The sequence below is a fragment of the Opisthorchis viverrini genome (assembly GCF_000715545.1).
Source record: "Opisthorchis viverrini unplaced genomic scaffold opera_v5_472, whole genome shotgun sequence".
In the NCBI taxonomy this organism is placed as follows: Eukaryota; Metazoa; Platyhelminthes; class Trematoda; order Opisthorchiida; family Opisthorchiidae; genus Opisthorchis; species Opisthorchis viverrini.
The window spans coordinates 17,142-40,116 of NW_008752131.1; the positions used below are offsets into that span (position 1 = coordinate 17,142).

Below are 22,975 nucleotides of genomic sequence, written 5' to 3' on the forward strand. Positions count from 1 at the left end.
TTCACATCACTGCTGATGACCTCTCACAAGAGCGAAACTCGAGTCCAGTGCTCCCTCCCCCCTTTGGTGTGGATTCACGTGAATAATTGCGCCAGGACAGGAGGACGACTGTTCAAAACGAGAGTGATGTGAAACTGAACAATACACCTCCCGCAAAAAACCATCACAAGCCCAGGTGTCTTAGAGTTTCGCTAAGCGACGACATATTTACAAAGGACATTATAAGTGGCCTTTGTAGTTGAAGAGGTTGGGGCAATTTTGCTTGGTTTATGCAATTCGTTTTATGTTTGGTGCTGAAATGCTTGGAAAAATCCTCCAAAACTTTTATACATGCGAGCACAAACTAGCTATGTATTTTCAACATGTAATCATTTGGAAATACCTTGTTGCTCATTAATCGGATACAACTTATATGCAATGTCAGCACCACATACCATTTGCGCTCCCTTGTCTGTTGGGAATCAGAGTATGATCTTTTCTGACTTGTTTGCATCGGGTGAATTATTCAGATATGTGGTTATCTTCATTCTTTGCTGATGTGGCAGCAAGATGACGAAACTGGCCCCAATTTTCGGCACGTTTTTGAGCTACTTTTAGCCTGTGAGTAGCTAGGACGGATGTGCCCATATGGAGCCTTGCATAAAACCTGGTTTGGATTTAGATGGAACGTTGAGGAGTGTTGCGCATGTATCTAACCTGATAAGGAATAAAAAAACAGTGCATAGCCCCCGGGTTTCGCACAGGATCTGTGACTAGAATGAGATGGATTTGCCAGTATTCTTCCCACATAATCATTTGGAAATAACTTGTTGCTCATTAATCGGATACAACTTATATGCAATGTCAGCACCACATACCATTTGCGCTCCCTTGTCTGTTGGGAATCAGAGTATGATCTTTTCTGACTTGTTTGCATCGGGTGAATTATTCAGATATGTGGTTATCTTCATTCTTTGCTGATGTGGCAGCAAGATGACGAAACTGGCCCCAATTTTCGGCACGTTTTTGAGCTACTTTTAGCCTGTGAGTAGCTAGGACGGATGTGCCCATATGGAGCCTTGCATAAAACCTGGTTTGGATTTAGATGGAACGTTGAGGAGTGTTGCGCATGTATCTAACCTGATAAGGAATAAAAAAACAGTGCATAGCCCCCGGGTTTCGCACAGGATCTGTGACTAGAATGAGATGGATTTGCCAGTATTCTTCCCACATGTCCAGGAAAGACAGATCCTCATTTTCGCCCCACTGATTAATTAAATTTTCTCGAGCTATTACTGTTAGGTTGCCACTGTTAGACTGCTCATAATCTGGTGTCTAGCACTCTGGAGTAGCTAGGACGGACGTGCTCATATGGAGCCTTGAATAAAACCTGGTTTGGGTTTAGACGGAACGTTGACGAGTATTGCGCATGTATCTAACCTGATAAGGAATAAAAAAACAGTGCATAGCCCCCGGGTTTCGCACAGGATCTGTGACTAGAATGAGGTGGATTTGCCAGTATTCTTCCCACATATCCAGGAAAGACAGATCCTCATTTTCGCCCCACTGATTAATTAAATTTTCTCGAGCTATTACTGTTAGGTTGCCACTGTTAGACTGCTCATAATCTGGTGTCTAGCACTCTGCATCTCGGTCATTAAATTCTCTGTGAGGGGCTGTGATTTTAAATATAAGCATTTGTCAACGCTCAGTAATACGAATAAACAGCTGTGTGATATTTTGAGTGGTTTCTGCATCATTGACTCACTTATGATTTCCAGTGCTGTCTAAACAGCTTGCAATCCGAAGCGTACACCAACATGCATTGTTACGTTGTGTTTCAATGCGGAATTAGGCTTAATATCTTGAACACTCATTTTTACCTGAAAGATATTCTCTTTCGGACCTATTATGCTTGTATTATGCGTTTTATTAATAGTTCTCCCTACTAACCTCTACCACCACTCAGTAACGAATATCGTCACATACATAGAGTTACTTGGGAAAATGTCGTTACAATTGGACTTAAAATCGATTCAGCATGTGACCGCACTGACTTTGAATTTTTTCGTATTTCTTTTCAATAAGATCTCAAACTCACCATATTTGCATCAGTGTGGCTACACAAAATCGGTCGGCTTTAAATCTAAGTTGATACCATAGGCTGCAAAACGAGTGAACAGTCCACGCATGTTAGCATTTTAGCCAGCATGTTTAAATAGAAAGGCACAGGAGCAGAAGGGTCAGATATTATTTACGATAAGGACACTTGCATGCTCTGCAGGCACATCTAATCCCTGTAAACCACTTTACTTATTCGTTTTGGGAAGACTTGTGGAAGAAACAGTTAAGTGTGCTTGACTGAATATGCGTTAAATGCGTGTCTGTATCCAGCTTTCAGTTTTCAGAACATAAGTGAATCAAATGGTGGTTGGAAGAATTTCATCACTTTTCGTCAGCTTTTTCCACTATGGGACCACGCGCATCTCCACTACAGTCACCGAGCACAGAAGGTTTACGTTTCAACGGAATCCCCAAGAATGATCTGGTACGTTGCCTGAGGATTGGTTTGAAATAATGAATTCAATACACTGTGTGGCAGAAGGACGATGAATGCGGAAGGATTTATTAGGTTTTCAGCAGCATAGAGTGATAAGGAATATTGATAAGCTTCTCGCTGTTTCCTAGTTTTACTGTTACCAAAAAATATGAAGCAATTATGGTATCACACAAGTAATGAACGCTCCAAAAATGAAGAGTAGAAACGACATGGTGGCTCTTGGAGTTCCAACAGCTTCAGTATCTGTTTTCGATCCTACGGAAGCGCGGCAATTATTATTAAGCAGTCTTTGACATTAAAGTGTGTCGTTCTAAAGGCAAGAACGATGAAAATCTAACACACAAAACAGACAGAAGTTGCTTAATTAGATGGGGCAAATTTTGTTTGGATTAGATTGGTTTTTTCAGTAGTTAAAGTGACACCCATTGTATTAAAGATCCTTCCAGATGCTGGTGAGAAACAGACGCTGGAGCTAGGTAGGTTGTAGCTTTGTGTTATATCAGGTATGGTATAGATTCCGATCAAAATCTTCAAAAAGGGAAATTTGTTTAAAGTGTATTTCTGTAACTTTCGCCCAATTTATTTCAGCAAGACCTACAAATATTTCAGGGAAACCTTGGCTTGCCAGCATATACGCACACTGATGCAAAATTTAAAACCGGAGATGATCGATTTACGCACCAGTTTCTTGACTGACCTAGCGTATTGATTAGATTTCAACCGCGCTCCATTCCTGGTCTGAATACAGTGAGTGGGTTAAAATTGGTTAAATTGTTCTTCCAACCGTATACCAGATGCTTTGGACTGGGCGACAGCACTTTGATAGTGAGTAACGTCTAAAAATATTTTCCCAGGGTTTATTAGGTTAACTACTTCGACAGAACGTTTAAAAATATTTTCCCAGGGTTTATTAGGTTAACTGAGCTGGTTGTTCTGATAAAGCTCCGTTTCGGTCAAAAGGATTGGCTTTGTGTACAGACTGGTGATATTTGGATGGACAGATAAATCTGGATATATACATACAGATGGATAGATAGGTAAATAGATGGATGGATGGATGGATAGATAGATAGATAGATAGATAGATAGATAGATAGATAGATAGATAGATAGATAGATAGATAGATAGATAGATAGATAGATAGATAGATAGATAGATAGATAGATAGATAGATAGATAGATAGATAGATAGATAGATAGATAGATAGATAGATAGATAGATAGATAGATAGATAGATAGATAGATAGATAGATAGATAGATAGATAGATAGATAGATAGATAGATAGATAGATAGATAGATAGATAGATAGATAGATAGATAGATAGATAGATAGATAGATAGATAGATAGATAGATAGATAGATAGATAGATAGATAGATAGATAGATAGATAGATAGATAGATAGATAGATAGATAGATAGATAGATAGATAGATAGATAGATAGATAGATAGATAGATAGATAGATAGATAGATAGATAGATAGATAGATAGATAGATAGATAGATAGATAGATAGATAGATAGATAGATAGATAGATAGATAGATAGATAGATAGATAGATAGATAGATAGATAGATAGATAGATAGATAGATAGATAGATAGATAGATAGATTGATGTGGCAAGGTGTGACTGTCACAAGTGAGTGAGTTGAATCAAAGGCCAGCTCGTCGCTCTATTGGTTGGTGTTTATGAGCCCTGATAACTCAGTGAATACGAAGCGGTGGTTGTTTTAGCTGAAGCAGATGTGTGGATTGTCAAGTCACATCATCGTTCTGCACGCCTTGTTAGGCCCACATGAGTTGATAGAGCTTCATTAAATTAGACGTCGCTGTTTTGTGAATACTCTTAGGTGCATATGAATTTGTTTTTGGCAGGTGACAACTGAATCCAGCTGAATTTCACGTTTATGATGTCCTTAAGCATCTGATCGTGCTGCACCAGGCCGCCTCATGTTTCACTTGGTATGATAATCAAGGTGTTGTTACATTGCACAGACGTAATACACTACTCATATGATTGCTGAAAACTTCCGGCAGCCTACTGCCGGAGCCCATCAAGTATGCAAAGTCCCCGTGTTTCCGCCAGCCTTATGTTCTACTTGAACCCAGAATGGATAGAGTTGTAGACTATTCTTTGCATCCGAATTTATTTTTTTGACAAGTGATTCGAATGAATCCAGCTGACTCTCTTGTTTATGATGGTCTACTTCAACCGAATGTGCTGCAGCAGGCTACTTCATGTTTCAGTTTGTTTACTGTTAAAAACAGACAACGCTATTAACAAACATTTGGTACTTTTTAAAGGGACCCAGCCGATCAAAACCAGTGCTTACACAACAGCTGCTGTAAGGGTTGCACTGCTACCAGTGTTGGATAGACGAACAGACAATTGAGAGTGAGCGTTGCGGGGCATAAAGTTCGCGTATTTTCACTCCAAGATCTCTCGCAATCCCAAAAACCGGAAAAAGACTCGGCCACTGCTCTGCACGTTCTACGGAAAAATGCTATATTTTACTGGACTCAGGCAGTTCAAGCAGGCCTGACATGGAATGCAGAACGATGGTGTGCGGAAGCCTTGAGAGCTCACACAAAATACCCGCGGCAATCGCAACGACGGTCAGTCCGTTTTCGCTCTGTGGTCATTACTCATAAACACCGATCGATAGCGTGACCAGTTGACCACCAACGCACACGCGTGACTATCAGACCTTGATCGATTGAACAACTTACAGTGACAGGCTGACGGCACATCTGTAGACACCGGTCAAACCCTGTTTGTTTTGTCCTTTTTGATTCCGGTCATCTGATTTCTGATGAGGGTCCTCCCATGGTGATTGCAACATTGGGTTCAAAACTTTTCCTACACTTGTCGTTATAATTTTTCAGTCAGTCAAAACAGGGTGACCTATTTATGGAAGGGATAAAATGGCATCGTTACTTCAAGGGGTACATGCTAAGAGGTCACTTATGATTCAATCTTAATCACCTTGTCTGTCACTGATGCGCCTTCTAATGCGGCTTCGTGCCCACAAAGCTGTTAACCTCCAGCAGTCTATAAAACACACTTAAGAAATTTATTATATTCTTCCATATGTGATAAATATGAAACGGTACTCGTGGTTGCTTCAACTAAGGGTCCTCCCATGGTGATTGCAACATTGGGTTCAAAACTTTTCCTACACTTGTCGTTATAATTTTCTAGTCAGTCAAAACAGAGTGACCTATTTATGGAAGGGATAAAATGGCATCGTTACTTCAAGGGGTACATGCTAATAGGTCACTTATGATTCAATCTTAATCACCTTGTCTGTCACTGATGCGCCTTCTAATGCGGCTTCGTGCGCACAAAGCTGTTAACCTCCAGCAGTCTATAAAACACACTTAAGAAATTTATTATATTCTTCCATATGTGGTAAATATGAAACGGTACTCTTGGTTGCTTCGGCTAACTTCCCTCATGGAAATATTAGAGTACGTTTGGCTCCATTCGCAGGTGTACGTAGAGCATATTACAAGAAAATTGAAAATCTTCACGACCGAATACACCGATCCGTTAGCTCCAATCGATTTCTCGGGTAGCCTATCTCCGCAGAAAGTGTTTAAGGGTAAGTAATACAGATATGAGAAACATTTAACAGGAAAATCACGAAGTCGTAAATTAGCGCCCAAGGCCTGTTTACAGAGGTTATTCTATTGATATATGATGGAATCTCACAGGGGTCGTCATACTTCTGCTTCTGATTTGGTTGAGCGTTGGCAAGAATGTGTAATTTCGTAAAAGTGTGCGTGACTTAACGGATAAATGCCTTTTTAGCCCATGGGTTTCAGAAAATGTCTGAAGTAGAAAACGCCCACTGCGAAAAATGTGCTCTTCGTGCGCATTTGGCTTGAATTACCACAATTGTATTTCTGCTCAAAGTGAGTCATTAAATTTAAAGAACTACGGTCATCGGATGGTACCGGCTAGATGTTGTTACTTGACCGAATTCGCCGAAGTCTTGCTCGGCAGTCTGCTCGGGAGAGAGGATCGCACACCCTGCTTATGAGTTCAGGCACTACCAAGCATAGGATATCAAATTGGGTGTCATTGTTTCATAGCTTAAATGTTGTTTGCTTTCAGAACGTTAGAATGCTCCGGCTTGGGCGTTGGCAAGAATGTGTAATTTCGTAAAAGTGTGCGTGATTTAACGGATAACTGCCTTTTTAGCCCACGGGTTTCGGAAAAAGTCTGAAGTAGAAAATGCCCACTGCGAAAAATTTGGTCTTCGTGCGCAGTTGGCTTGAATTACCACGATTGTATTTATGCTCAAAATGAGTCATTAAATTTAAAGAACTAGGGTCAACGGATGGTACCGGCTAGATGTTGTTACTTGACCGAATTCGCCGAAGTCTTGCTCGGCAGTCTGCTCGGGAGAGAGGATCGCACACCCTGCTTATGAGTTCAGGCACTACCAAGCATAGGATATCAAATTGGGTGTCATTGTTTCATAGCTTAAATGTTGTTTGCTTTCAGAACGTTAGAATGCTCCGGCCATTGTTTTGCAACTATTATCAGTGAGCCATACTATCTGACTATACCATGATCATATCTGTCAAAAGGTCAAGAAGAGGCTGGACCTGACCGAGGTTTGAGGGACTTTGCACATCCATAACCCATCGAGTTATAATGTGGAGTCTCTTACATCTGGTTGGTTAGAGGGTAAAGGTTTGAATAACATAGTCTCGTGGCCCTCCAGGTTGGGGCTTGGAACACGTTTGGTAACCTTCTCCTCAAAAATGTTGGCTGCTCTGGCGTTCCTATGCAAACCACCGTTACCTTGCGTTTAGGTTTTCAAACCAAATCTTTGACCGGGGATCCCTATTCTCTCTCTGTTCAGTATCCTAACTCACATTAAACCACGAAGTACACATTTACAAATAGCCTAATGCCTTATCGAACGTCTTTGGGTGCAGTCAGACTGATCACATTTCTTGCTGCATACATTGGGGTGGGTATGCGAAAGTAGCACACTACTGACACCTCCTTCTTCCACATATTCACTGTTCTGCTTTTCCGCAGCCCGTTTCTAGTGATATCTCCATAGACTCATTACTGGCGACTGATAGGTCCATTTACCGCCCATTGTCACTAGGTGCAACATCTAGAGTTGACTTGGTCATTATGGTCAAAGACACTCCAGAATCATCTTTCTAACCCAAGACTAGGTTCATCTAACAGCCTTTAACTGTCACACTTTGGAATAAGCTGGACAACAGACTGCTCCTGTATAAACAAATCAGGTACGGTTGTCGAACCGGCATCCCCATCGGCTGTTGCTTGCTTATGGTTTTACGCCTCTGGTGAGCCCGAAGCCGCTTTTTCACAGTTAGTGGATTGTCGAATCGGCCAAAGATGTAACTTGTTGGTATTAAGTAGCTGCATCTCACTCACGGAAAAAGATACTTATTTCTTGTTTTTAGGTCAAGTCTAGTTTGCTTTTGAAGGAGTAATCCTATGTTTTTCAGTGTTCAGATTAATGCCACTTTAATCACAACTTTGTGCGCTGTCCAACTGAATCGGGGAGGTTTGATTTGCTCAGGTCTTTTTGATGCCGAACTGACAGGCATGTATTAAGCCAATATTTCCGCTACTTCTTAATTTAAATCGGTTCATCCATTGCCTACTGGAAGGACAGTTTGGCTGATGCAGAAGAAAAGTTTTCAACGTATTTATTGATGTATGGTAAAATTACTGGTTACCGTGTATCGTTCATTTCTGAACACTAATGGCAAAATACAATTCTGATTTCAGATGGTGAAACATACCATATTGTCAATCCTCCTTGTCAGCATCACACATTGTGTTGTTTACTGCTTTCCGGATTGTAAACCGAAAGAAATCAAACATAATCTTAGTGAACCATGGAAATTGGACCCTTTCAAATACGTCAGTTTTATGTATGGATATTCACCGGATTTCCTCGGGGGTCTTATTGGAACAGTGCTAATGGAGGAGATTCCGTGCAAATTGAACGCAAAAAGCAAAGCATGTAGATTTTTTATTATACCAAAATATTGTCATCTGGATTTGAATCTCCGAAATAACCTGACCAGTACCAGTGACCGTGCCCAGTGCCCACCACCATTCTTGAAATTAACTCCCAAAGATGTACAGAGAGAGAAAAGTTGGATGATTAAGAGCGCAGCTACGGGACAAGTGGGACAGTATGACACGACGCGAATTACGAAACTAGAGCGCTTCTTTGATCAGTGCATTGCAAATTGCACCGGATTGAAGGTGATTGGTGGAACAAAGCATTGTGACCTGCTCAGCTTTGTGAACCTCCTGAGTGAGGGAAGGAAGTTGGAGTCAAACCAGTTGTCGTGGGATATGTCAGCTGAAAATGTCTACGGTGAGTCTTGTGGGTGCCTAATGGATAGACATGCGCATTCAGTAGTGAAACCATGGGGATGTTTCGATATTCAAGTCATATTCCCACCTTCCCAATCCTCTAATTAGGGGTTATCACGAGGAATCCGGCGTGGAACTACACCAACAAGGCTTACCACTAGTTACTGGGATACAATGCCTCTCCTAAGGGTGATTCCCATGATGGCTGTGGAGAAGACTGATGCTTCTTTTCTTGGTACGATAAGCGCAGAGCGTACTAGAAAGTTTTAAGTACCCAGCTAGGGAGGATAATTCATGTTTTGCTGTTTCAGATGTTTTAGCACATGTGATGTTCATGTGCGAACTTAAATGCTGCTCAACCACCTCTTGAAAACGGAAACTTTTCCCATAATCCTCACCTTGCAGTGTGACAGGGTTTTTGAATGAGCGAGACAAAAGTGCTCATTGTCCGTTATTTGATCCAAGTGACCAACACATCTAAAAACACTTTTTAACTGGGAGTAATAAGATACCGGATGACAGAAATCTTGGTGTCTTGTTAGGCCACAGTTGAGCGCCCGTTGCAGGTAACCAGTACACCTGCATTAGAGAGTGCATGTGTTGATGGCAGAAAGTAAGTCGTGGTATCCATTGCAGAGCCATGGAGAAGAAAACGAATACAAAAGATGTCTAAGATAAACGTTTCGGTATAAGAATCAAATCTGTGGACAATTTGCATAAGGAATTTGTTGTGTCTGCGGTGGTGGCCGAGCTATTGGTTACGCCTGCACTGCGCCTGCCAGACTACGCGATAGGGAGAAGACAGAGGACTGGGGACACGGCTGTATTGCCAGAACAAAACATACAGAGCGTCTGCGTAAATATATATAGGATGACTAATTGGCCAAATATGCTCCTTCACTTGTTCGCTCCGTACAGCCAATGGTGGTGTTCCGGTCGTGAACACTCTCAGGCCCACTACGCTGGTCGTGTGTTGCTAAGCCATGTTAGGTGGGAGCCGTGTTCCGTGGGAGCGGCCAACTCACCTACTTTCCGGATGTGTCGAACAGATGGTGACCTCGGGGATGCGTCACTCTCTGCACATGTACTTTTTTTTCTGTCTGGGGCGCCCTGACAGTATTGAATCCCCTTGCATATAATATAGAACCTGGTTTAAAGGGACACTTCATTATAACTAGCTGATCTCAAGAACGCAAGAGTAGTATTACTATGGTGGGGAGTTTTGTTGGGGTGAGATATTTGAGAAATTTCAATGCAGATCGGGTACGGTAAGTGAAGCTACTCTATGCTGAAAAGCCGAAAAGTACTGAACAGCTTCCTCATCTTTATTCTGAATCATTAGCAGTGCGCATCCCATGAAACCCCAGGGAACAACAAGAGCGAACAAGTGACCTTTCGGCTAATATTTTCAACACAATCTTTCGGCCACGAGCAGCTGACCAGTAGTGTGATTACCTTTCATCTAGGCAGGATATAACGCCACTCATATGGTGGATTTCCAAGAGCGAATGACCTTTCGGCTAATATTTTCAACACAATCTTTCGGCCACGAGCAGCTGACCAGTAGTGTGATTACCTTTCATCTAGGCAGGATATAACGCCACTCATATGGTGGATTTCCGCGCTTTATCCTTTCTAATTGCGGGATAATCACACTGTCGATAAGCAGATATTGGCCGCATGTTGAAGTGTTCAACCACTGGTCGGAAGGTCGTGAGTTCAAGACTCCCTGCTGTCGTTTCGTAGGTTGTCCACTGTCGATGATTTCCTACAGGGAGTAAACAATCTTACAGTTCCACTCGACCTTTCAGCTTGAACTATTTCCACTTACAGGATGAAATCTCTTTTGGAAATGAAGACAAGTGTTAGGGTGAAACTGAGAAAGACCCCTGGTTCTATCTTAAACTACTGAATAGTTCATCTACAGTCTATCAATCTATCTATGAAAGTCTGAATATACAGTAAAGGTTGATGACAGCATTCACCTTGGGCCTATTATCAAGCCTTATAAAACCAGAAATTGCAATGAGTGTCCCGATCACAATGTGTTCAATCTGGCTTCCTTTTAGCAAGATTTTGCTCTTCAGATGTCCCCGGTTTTCTTACAGTAGTACGTGAGAAGAGTGAGCAGCATGCGGTAGGCCGACCGAAGGTTCATGGGTCATATCTTTATCTCACATCAGATGTTACAACGATACCGTGTGTGTGTGTGTATGTGTGTGTGTGGGTAACTCACTTCCCTTGAACAAAGTGTACTTGGTTTCTGTCAAGTGGCTGTTGTAATCACATCCGCTCAACTGGGATGCACCAGGATTTTGTAGACTTCATACTACTCACATTAAGACATACGCTTTTGGCTCTCGAGAGCGTACATGGGGCTGTCGGAAAGCATAAGTACAAAAACGGAGTCCGTGGCAGATTCAGTCCGACTCGACCTTCCACATTTCACCATCGGTGCAGTGTTCAGGTAAAACTGGAGGTTTTCAGGCCTGATACTAGTGAGAACGATGTGGATCTGACGCTTCTGTCTGAGTAATAGCTGAAGACGGTTATATCATTATTTAGACGCGCCATCTACCTTCAGAATGCACATTTAAGATCCAAAGTGCGGTAGGCACTAGAGATAATTCAAAGAGAAATAGGGGTGTTTGGAGAGTTTCGTGCCTGTGCATATTTGTAGCCATTTCATCTTCAGGAAGCAATAATGAACCTTGTTGTATGCAACTGCTTCTAGGGAGAAGCAAAACACTCCAAACTTTCCACTTCGAGTGGCAGATTAGCATCTGTAGAGGATACACCATCGTCTATAGAAAATCATTTTAATTCCAAAGAACAGTAGTGAACTGCTGTTGGGCCAGTTTGCTTGATAGCAAGCTTCTAGCAATTCCTAAAAAACTATCTCTGAGCGCCAATTCCAGTGCTGCTGACTAGTTCAGGAAACTATACGCTGGTGAAGCCAATTACCGCACATCAAACATCTACAACCCATCGATGCCGCGCATATATGAAAAGACAAAATCAGAAGCGATTTACCGTCGACAGTAATTGCCTTCATCGCGGTCTGCATAAGTAATTGGCACATACGAAACAAAGTAGGATCAGTGACTTTTCTAATAATCTATCTCATGGCGGTTGGGAATCCTTATGCGCATAATATTAAGGCTCTAACTGGAACCAACTATTTCGAAATTTGTACATTCTCTGCGTGGCCAATGAAGTGCGATATCACTCCGTGCACAAAACCCCAGACAAACTCGATAAAGTTTTCAGGTATCAAGATTTTTACCCAAAAATGGAGATGGGAGTTCTAACCAGGGCCCAATGCAGTAACGGACTACATTATTTGCTTGAAATCTCATCTAAGCAATTGATGCTTCTGACGCAGTTGTGTGTAAGAATGATTTAGGAGGATCTATTGGCAACGAAGGCTTGGTACTCAGCATCGGGTTAGGAAAGCCGGCTGTGTGGTGGTTAAACCAGAGTTGGCAGTGTGATCGGGTTTTAGAATTTTCGACAGACCGTTCCTCATGTAGGTAAGGCCGATCTGTGCTCAAAAGCCTAAATGCACAGCACAGTGGCTTCATCTTTATTGGTAATGAACAGCAGGTTGCAGCTCACGAAAATTCGGTAGGAAAGTTAGAACAAGCGAGCTTCCGGTTAGTAATTTGAGCGCGTATCCTTTTGTCCACAAGCTGATCAGCGGCGTGATAAATTGTCAATTAGGCAGAACAAAGCGCCACTCATTATCAGCCACGGAAACCACATCAGCTGGTCAGGTATTGACCAGCTCCTCAAGTGATGACCTCTCAGATTGGAGTCCTACTCATCGTGTATATTTATCCTTCCTCTGAGCTTGTAGTTTGCTGCTTGACTGGCTCATTGAGTGACATCTTGGGAGATATAGCTCAGAGGATAAATAAATTCACACGACGGGTGAAACGTTCAGCCGAGAAGACCACGTATGTGACCGCGTGTTGTGAATTCACTGGCTGAAGATGAATGTCGCTATATCCCACCTAAATACGTGTTAACTATAATTCCGATCAGCCGCCGTAGGCGGACGACTAAGTCGAGAAGCTGTAGACTCGAAAATGAGTTTCGTCAGCTGCGCACTGCTGATGATTCCCAAAAAGAATGGAACAAATTTACAGTTATTCTTGGTTTTTCAGATTAGATTGGCTTCGCTTACCGGGCTAATTCTACATTAAACTAGTGGAGCGAAGAAGAACTTTCAGCAGCTTTCCGAATAGTGTATTCCGTCTATACAGGGATGTGCTTTCTAATTTAGCAACATAGAACTTTGATTTCTAACTGCTTTTGACAACAGTATCCACAAATGTTTCGCTTCACTCTCTATGCTTTCTGATTCACATCACAGGCCTGTACCTCTATTGGTTGTGCAGTTTTGCCTGGTCCAAACTCCAGCAGGAAAACACAATTGATATGGGACTACTCGCTCTATGTCCAAATCCATGTTCCATTCGTCGTGGGGTCTGTTCTCGCGTGCCAGACAGTCTTCCTGCCCTTCACAGCAATCCAGTAATGTATGCGATAAGTGAAAGCAACTGCATTCGTTTGGGGACGGATTTGTTGAAAGACAGTTTTGAATGTCTTTGTAAACCAGTGAGCTCTAATCGGGTGTTGGCATACGTTCCTCATTGATTTTGACATGTCTCTAAATTCATTTGGGAAATTTTGATGACAGTTATGCCGCTTTTGTCTAATATTTTAATCAGCTAATTCAGATGCGTCCAACGTGCGTTGGTGGAGTAGTGGTTACACGCTCGCCTCGCATGTCAGATGTCCGGGGTTCAAATCCCGGCACGGCCATTGGATATGCACTGCTGATGAGCTCTAATAAGAGTTTTGATGACAGTTATGCCGCTTTTGTCTAATATTTTAATCAGCTAATTCAGATGCGTCCAACGTGCGTTGGTGGAGTAGTGGTTACACGCTCGCCTCGCATGTCAGATGTCCGGGGTTCAAATCCCGGCACGGCCATTGGATATGCACTGCTGCTGAGCTCTAATAAGAGTGAAACTCGAGTCCAGTGCTTACCTTTGGTGCTTACCTTTGGTGTGGAATCACCGGAATAATTACGCCAGAACAGGAACACGGGCGTTCAAACGAGAGTGGTGTGGCTATGAACAAATATTTTAATCACCGTACCGCCCACTCCCATAACTAACCCTGTGGCGATATAGGTTTCTAAGCAGATGTGAAAGGTGTATATTCGGCCCATTCAGAGGAGGGAATTCACATTTGGCGGATTTGTTTTTTTTCTGAGGTATGTTTCATTCTTGCAAATGAATTCATGTTTACGGAAAAAATTAACTCGGGATAGTTCAAATTTTGCTGGTGGGTCGGTTAGTACGATGCCGACCAGGTAATGGCTGAAAGTTCAAAAATGCAACTTTCGGTGTGATAGACAGATGTCACAACGCAGGATCTTATGTTTTTAGTCACTCAACTAGCAACCCCCATATTATTAGTACCATTGTGATCCAGCGGCCGTTCTTTACCCCGGTAACAGGGCTACAAATGGAGTCGAGAGAACAAACAGTGCAATAAGATAGATTTATGTGCGGAAGATACAAATCTGTATAATCTTGGATTGCTGTCAGAAGAAGAACGGTTATGTTCCTCCGTTGGGACGCTTCGCTGCGTTGCCTTACATTCCCAACCTCTGAAGCGACCGTACACTTACGAATTGGAAGAGCAGTACTCAAGAGACTTACAACTGGTTTCCAACCACCACTGTGTGTGCCGCCCCGGGTACATGGGATATCGATGTCACCGACTTCGTGACGCATGTATCGAGGTCAGTTTAGTGGTGCGTATGTCTGTTCAGCTTGTGGGCTTGATATGAATGGATGCTCTCGTGTATTCAAATCACATGTGTTCAGGTGTTTGGTGAACTATCGTAAGTTGTTCCAAACATAAGTACCCGTCTACAAGTATTCACTAAAAGAATCCGAATGCGCTTATCCATTTACATCACACAAATGAATCACGAATACCAAATGTACAAGCAAAATTTACAAGCACAAAAGAAAGTACGATATGTTCATGCGAAAACTTCGGGGTTCAGAAGACATCACTGAATCTGTCATATTATTTGAGTGCAAACATTACCAACTTTCGACGGAAGCAACACCTCCTTCAAGCTGACAAGCCTATCGAGACCTGGCAAATAAAGTGCACAGTTTCGTTGCGAAGTATGCCGTTATGTTTCACGTTTGTTACAGGGAACTGTTTTGAGAGTTCAACTGAACAATTGCCCTAATTAGTTTCTACTTAGCAAATCATGCAGTCGTTCCTGAAAACATGTCAGCCATTAAGACTCAAAACTTTCGACCTGGAAACTTGGTTTCGAACTGACAAGGCCGTAGACTAGAGAAGTGCCACAGAAGTACAAAATTATTTAGAGCCCCTGAAAACTCGGTTGTAAAAACGTGAACTTTAGTCACCGTGACAGTGTTTTTGAAAATGTTTGCTAAGATGAGGAGGATGTCTTCAACTTCGTTTTCAGGGCCACTATTCCTAAAAGTAACAGTGTCGACTTGAATATACATAAACTAACAAGCTCTCGTACACTAGGAAGTATGGTTGCAATTCTGCCGTAGCATAATCCGACGGCTAAAAAAGTATTTCTTATGAGTCATCAGCCTTGCAAGTAAACATTTCACTGTTTCAAAGGCCACCAAGGGGGCGAATAATTGCGCAACAATCGATTATGCAGTAGCCCAAAGGCCAACGGACACTTGAATCGCTAAAATGACACCGATGAACCACCTCCGATGGAGATGATGAAATCGAATTTAACGTTCACCAATTTGGACAAAATTTTGCCAACTGCAATAAAGGAGTCCATGAGAATTCGCCTTATTCTGTTACTTCTCCATCTGGGTTGGCCGAGTGAACTGTCGCTTACCTTATTACATACAACTACAAAATCATCAAATATTGTTTTCAAACGGAGTTACTGAATGTAGACAGCTTCTGCGGCTTTCTACTGAACTGCCAAGTGTATCCCTATTCCTTTTGATGAACCCTTTGAAAACAATTCGAAAACAATTCGTTGATGCTGGAAATTTTCCATGAGCTAACTCAGTTCATCTCGTCACCAGTAAAGATGATATCATTGGTGCATCATTGAGTGCCGGAGCGGTGACTCAAAAATTTATGGCACCGGAGCGTTACTCGCCGGCGAAATAACTTCTACTTTTTACGCACAGAATTTGCGTAACATCTAATTACTATTTCCTTATTCAGAGCGAGACTGTCGGACACCCACCTGGCAACAGCGCTTGTCGAACATTTTTGGGTAATAAATGCATATCGGTGGTGGGAACCAATCGGTATCACTGCGAATGCGTGAGTCGATCCAAGCAGAATGGATCATTGCCATTTGCAAACTGTTATCTGCAAAAAACTATATGTGACGAGGTTAGTGTCGTTGTATTTTTTCTAGGGTTTTTAACTTTTTCTGACGATCTTCAACTGTCGTGGGAACAACACGGTATCAGTCGCCTAGCTAGACAGAGATTACCCCTAAAGATAGTCAGTGTTGTGATTAGAATGAGAGATACACTGATATGATGATTGTCATTAGTTACAATTTCACGACAAACTGGACGTTCAGTTTTCAATAAACTACCCAGAAAGTAGTAGCGAGCATCATGTTTCCCAAATTTTAGAAATTTCAAAGAAGTTGGTTCTAGTGAATTTGCGGTTTCTGGATTCCAGTTTTTTGTAGAATAATTTGTCTTCAAGTATCCGTTTGTCTGCGTGGCTTCATGTAGCAACTACGGAATTGGAACTTGACAAATCATACGAAACTTATTGCGGGGTGTACTTTAAATGGACAACGTAAGTGTGTTTGCAGCATATGTCGGCCAGATAGAGCAAAGTCATGCGAGAGAAAAATGAGGAAAAACCCGATTCCTTCAGAGTGGAGCACACACTTGGTGTAACATTACCAAAGTCTACCTGACATTCGAAACAGAGTAAACATTCGTGAAATAATTCGATGTGAACTCCAAGTTTACATTTGTATTATTTTCAATATTTATAGTGTACCTTTTATATACCCCTGTGAAACCGACACCATGTGTAGACGTGTAGTAGGTTGCACTTTGAATGCAAATTTTAATCAATATCTATATGGATCAGTCTCTTATCATAGTACTACTCCAACCGTATCAACCCATACCACGTGATACATTAAAAAGATATAATAAAGCATCACAAAGTTTCAATGACCGTCCCAACACAGCTTATCAAATTCTTCCCTTGAGCATCGCCTTCTAACAGTTTTGCACGACCTTATCTCGTTATGTCTTCAATGCGACTAACAAATAGTCTATTCAGGCAGGTCTTTTAAAATCTCTTTAGAACCGTGTGAGTTGAACTCACGTGCATTCTAATCCAAGTGATGATGAGCTGAAGTCACGTCCTTCATGAAGAATAATGTAGATCAGCTGATTGAAACTAAAATTGATCGTTTCAGATAATCTGTCGCAATCGGGGAAGCTGCGTACATTCACCAGACAATAGCGCTTTCAAATGCATTTGCACGTTTGGCTGGTATGGTGACTTCTGTGAACTTCGTGATGTTCGCGTTTGGTAAGTATAAACTCCCTCTGGATAAAAAGTTGTTTGGTTCACAATGACGTTTTTGCAAGTGCCTCGATTGTCCTGGAACATGTGGAGTTTTGGAATACCTCACGTTGTGCTGGAAAGGCTTTTCTCAGGCATTTCTGTTCATAGTTAGTCCTTACTATACTTGGTAGTTGAACCAACGGTGTGGGAACACAGAAAAACAACTAAGTCAAGAGTGACGCCACATAGTCAAGTCTATAGTCAGGTGTTTTATGGCTACCGCAGAGTGGAAAGGTAAAGCGTCATATTCAACAAAAGACGTTGCATCGTTCTGGCTAGGGAATACCTGGAAGTGAATAAGTAATGACCTAACCGGTAGTGAAATCTCAGTAGACGAAGGCTGGATGGTGATGAGACAAGGACAACCCTTTTTGCGGATTTTGGTTGGACAAGTCCGCAAGTGCGAAATGAAAGTGGGCATCAAAATGTCACGCGCTATTATTGTTTAGATAACTTGTTCGAGTTTATCTCAGAGGACAGTATTTTAACTGGATTGAGATCGAAAGTTACTTCCTCTATATTCCAGCCAGACTAAACGTTTGATACAATGACAGTCCTTCAGCTTTATTCGCACCGAAGTTGGTGTACTCGAGCTTACACATGATTTAATAACCGTGTATTCCGGGGAACCTCAATGGAAGCTACAGGCGTGAATAACACGTGTCAAGAACAGCGCATTTTTTTATTCAGTTCCTGTTTTTTACAGCCCACCGGCGAATATGGATATTTTCAGCACATCACTATGTTAAAACTACGCATATCCCCGGTGTCCTACGCCTTTATAAGGCTGGGACTGGTAACATTCAAAACGAGCATATTACCCCGTATCATCGACACCACCATTTCATAAAAAAGTGATGAGTCCACCCGAATAAAACGAGGGCAGAAGCGGTCACCAAGGTAGACTTCGGTCACCACGACCACATGTTCAAAGTAATTTTAATAATAACCTTGACCTATACTCCCACTTTTCATCTAACCTTTCTCCATCGATAACAGATGTTTTTTTAGTTCTCTTAAGCTGGTTATCAGATTTTATGGTATATGTCATGGCAGAAGAAAGGAAAGATATTGGTTGTGTGAATTTGCATTTGTGTTGGTATTGGTGGTCTTCCATGGGTCATTTGAAGGCTTTGGCTTCAGGTGCGCAGAAAGTAGCAGCCGTTTTTCCGTGTGAAGCTTATTCCAAATCAAGAAATTCCTAGTTAAATATATACAGCATAGAAATTATAAATACTGACATTTATCTGACTCTGGTTTTTGTTGATTACGTATTTGACTCATTTATCACTTATGACCGTAACCTATACTTACATTTGTTATCGTCAGTCACGTTCCAAGAACTGCAAACCTGATGGGTAATTTTAGAGATGTCCTCCGCGTTATGCATTACCAGGTCAGCATGGCGCTCTTGGAGCGTGTGCTCTTCCACAATATGTGCTGGGCCAGGCTGGCAGAGGCGTGAGCGAAACTGTCGGATTCCGGTAAATAAATCCACTGGTTTGGGTGAATGTCGGGGTCACCAATTTGAGCTGCGTCCTTGCGATATTGGGTAAGTTGATTGGTCAAAATCCCATCTGCCAGATATCTCTTATTCAGTCAAAAAAAGAGTTGTTAGAGCTGTAGATATTGCAGATAAACTGAACGCATGAGGAGCTACGGAAGCTGCACTTTTGTGGGAGGCACTCAAAATCACTGAAAGCAAAACTGGTGCAGAAAATAGTGGCACCAATTTTCTGAGGTTAGTGTTGAATTTACTTGGTTCTTCAGGATGATTCCGTGCACTGAACTTCCGGAAAGAAAAAACGCCCTATTTAGGCAATTTAAAGGTTTGATTTGGGGCGAATTTTGATGCAGTAATACAGCAATATCTGCCCAACTTAGATTATGAAGCCTTTTCCTGAAAGGCTCAGAACTGGAAGTCGGGATATTTACTTGTGTAAAACGCCTTCATATATGTGATGCCGATGGCCCTTGACAATACCGAAACACTGGGTACAACTCCAGCTGGACAAATCTCGCAAATCTTCTTTGGGCGCAAATGTAAACGATATTCACAAGCTACTCTGCATGAAAGATATCTGTCATGAATTGACGAGTAACATAGTATGGCATGATGCCCTAGAAATCCCTGGTTTTATTGATTGCTAAAAACCAGATTGCGAGTTCTGTACTAGAGGTGCATTCAGAAACCTCTTATTTAAAGTAAACAGACTATTGATTGTATACCCAAACAAATACGATAAAAATGATCGTCACATTTTTATTCGTTGTTTGCGGATAGGAATATTTGCTTTAGTTTTAAGTAACAGATGTAACAGAGCCAGTTTGTTCGAAATTGACTGCGATTCCAGCTGTCCAAATGACCGATTTCTAATGACGCATGAAGAAACATTAGCAAGATGATGCTTCACACACCATGTTTGACCTGTGAAATATCAACGCCTAATTTTCTGCTGCTGATCCGCTTGGTCCTTTCAAAAGTGAGCCCCAGTAATCGTGCTGTGTGTGCACCTGGCCGAAAGTAGCTGCCTCAACTGTGTTGAAGCAACTTGGATAGATGATACTTGGATGTAGGCGGTTACATCTTCCGGCCATGACACGGATTTACAGATTTCTACCAATCTGGCCGGATACTGCATTGACGAAAATCCCATTCATATAGGAAAATTAGAACGGACGTTTTCACACAACAGAGGATTAGCACAGGCGTGCACAAATTTCTCGCTAATAAATTGTGAGAGTTAAGTTTCGTACGTATATCGGTCTCCGATGAAAGAGAGATCATCCAAATCGAGAATTGTGACCATTCGTTTGCCATTTGATGAAAGCACTATTCTTGTTGCGGGTCGTAAAATAATACCCTTGAAAAATGTTACATCAGCCGTTTTGGCACAGTCAAGACTTGTACGCAACGAACGGGGTTTAAATAGAAGCGCGGGACTCTTCCCAGTAACGGAATGGACGGCGTTCCTGTATTGCATTAGAAAATTATCAATCCCACGGTCCAATGCCACAAAAGTAGTGGGAGAGAGTGAAATAATAGCAGATTTAAGTATTCGGACAAAATTTTCAGCAAGTCCATTCGACTGGGGATGTCGCGGAGCAGTAAACAGATGTCGACAACCAAGACCCTTCAACCATTCCTCGAGGAATTTTGCAGTGAAGTGTGTGCCGTTGTCAGTGACCAAAACAGTTGGTACACCTTCGTGGCTGAATACTTTCCTCAAGGCTTGCTGAGTGAATTCGGCACTTGGAGAAGTAGTTAGAAAAACTTCAGGCCAACGGAAATATGCGTCAATAAGAATTAAAGCATAGTATTTACCAAGAAAAGGACCACAGTAGTCAGCATGAACTCGTTGAAATGCTTCACAAGTAACTGGCCACGGATGCCACTGTGAAGACTTGTTATGAATCTTATGTGCACACTTAACACAATTCTTAGCAGTATGCTTGATATCAGCATCCAGTTCCGGCCACCAGCATGACAAGCGTGCAACGGATTTCATTTTATCGACACCCAGATGACCAGAGTGTAAATCTGCAAGAACAGCCGCTCGCGGAGTCGGTGGAATGACAACTCTATCCTCAAAACACAGCAAACCACCCGGAGTAACGGACAAGCTTTCGCGGCGACAGTAAAAAGCAGGAAATCGGCGTCGTTCTAGCTGCGTCCAGCCACGTCGCAATGCAGAGAAAATGGGAGCGAAATATCCTTTAGTGTCAGCAACAAGCACATCCCGCTTGACTGGTAATGGTTGAATCAGTAGACAATCTGAGTTGTTTGAATCAGAGTCACATGATAGAATTCTTGACAAGAAATCGACATGAGGAATCATTTTCGCACTACGATGAACTACTGTGTAGGTGTAAGAACTCAATGCAATAATCCACCGTTGCACCATAGCGGCAGATGACTTCGCCAGAGACTTCGTTGGATGATACAAGAACTTCAAAGCCTCATGATCAGTAGCAATGGTAAAGTTCAATCCAAAAACATATTTATGAAGCCGTTTGATAGCCCAATATACAGCAAGTGCTTCTCGTTGAGTCTGAGAATATCCACGTTCGGCTTTTGAAAGTCGACGGGAAATGCAGATCACTGGTCTACCACACTGTTCAAGGATTGCTCCTATTCCAGTGGGAGAAGCATCAGTAATGATCGTCGAATGATGTTTGGCGGAAAATGGCTTCAAAACAGCTGAAGTCTGAAGATAACCAAGCAGTGCACGCAACGCCTTCTCATGGTTGGAAGACCAAGAAAATTGACTGGAAGATATGATATCAAACAGACAACTTGCGTGTTTGGCGAAATTAGGAATGAAACGAGAGTAACACTGAAGTGCTCCTAGAACTGAACGCAGTTCTTGTAGATTGGTCGGTGATGGCGCATTTACTAAAGGGGATAGACGTCTTGTATCAGGTTTAAAACCGCTGCCACCCACAATGTAGCCAAGGCATGAAAACGATGGGACACCAAAAGTGCATTTGTCAGGATGATTAGCTACATTGAACTCAGAAAATCGCTTCGATAAAGACAACAACAGACGCACATCATAGGTAGCTTTGTCAGCAGCGTGCACAATGACGTCATCTTGGTACGTCTCAACACCCTCCAAATCTTTTGCAATAGTATTCATAACTTGCTGAAATACAGCTGGTGAAACGTTCAGACCAAAGGGAAGAAAATTGTATCGGAATAACCCAAAGGGTGTGTTGATCACGGTAAGGTTACTGGAGGCTTCGTCCAGTGGTATTTGAAGATAAGCATCTTTTAAATCGATTTTTGAAAACACACTTGAACCTGATAAACGATACAATACATCTTCTGGCTCTTCCGTGGTGCATGTACGTTGTAGTAGCCGCGTACTTAGCGTCAGCCGGTGGTCACCACAAATTCTCGGAGTAATACCATCAGCCTTCAGTGGGGTAACGATCGGAGTTTCCCAATTTGATGACTCGACAGGAGTCAGTATTCTTTCGCACACATTGAACTTAATGCTTGACGAACAGGCTCGCGTAAACCAAATGGAATAATCCGTCTCTTAAGAAATATAGGCTCTCCTGTAACTTCGAGCCTCATCTTGGGAATTTGCATGCCACCTGTGGCCTTAGAACATTTAAGAATCAGTTGCTTGAGTTCATTCTCATTCGCAGAAGTCAGTAAGGTGATACTGGTTCGCAGTAAGCGTAGAACTTTGAGTCCGACGATCGATGGTCCCGACGTTGATACCAAAAAATTACAATCGATACAGGTACCTTGTAGTAACCTCACAGGGATCGTGCAACTACCAACGAGAGGTACAGAATGTCCAGTGATACCGCGAATGTTAATATCTGTAGGCACTATCACGGCACTGGGGTAGAATGCAGT

At 42.1% G+C, this 22,975-nt stretch overlaps 1 protein-coding gene across 1 annotated transcript in view; it reads right to left on the reverse strand.

Annotated features, from left to right (window-relative positions):
• Positions 1-18,991, reverse strand: part of T265_15395 (hypothetical protein) — a gene marked incomplete at both ends in the record, with an annotated part of 25,633 nt that extends 6,642 nt beyond the window's left edge. Inside the window, 2 exons of the mRNA XM_009177892.1 lie at positions 16,235-16,362; positions 18,916-18,991. Coding sequence (XP_009176156.1) covers positions 16,235-16,362; positions 18,916-18,991 — 204 coding nt within the window. The remainder of the gene's footprint in view (positions 1-16,234; positions 16,363-18,915) is intronic.
• Between the last annotated feature and the right edge of the window lie 3,984 nt (positions 18,992-22,975).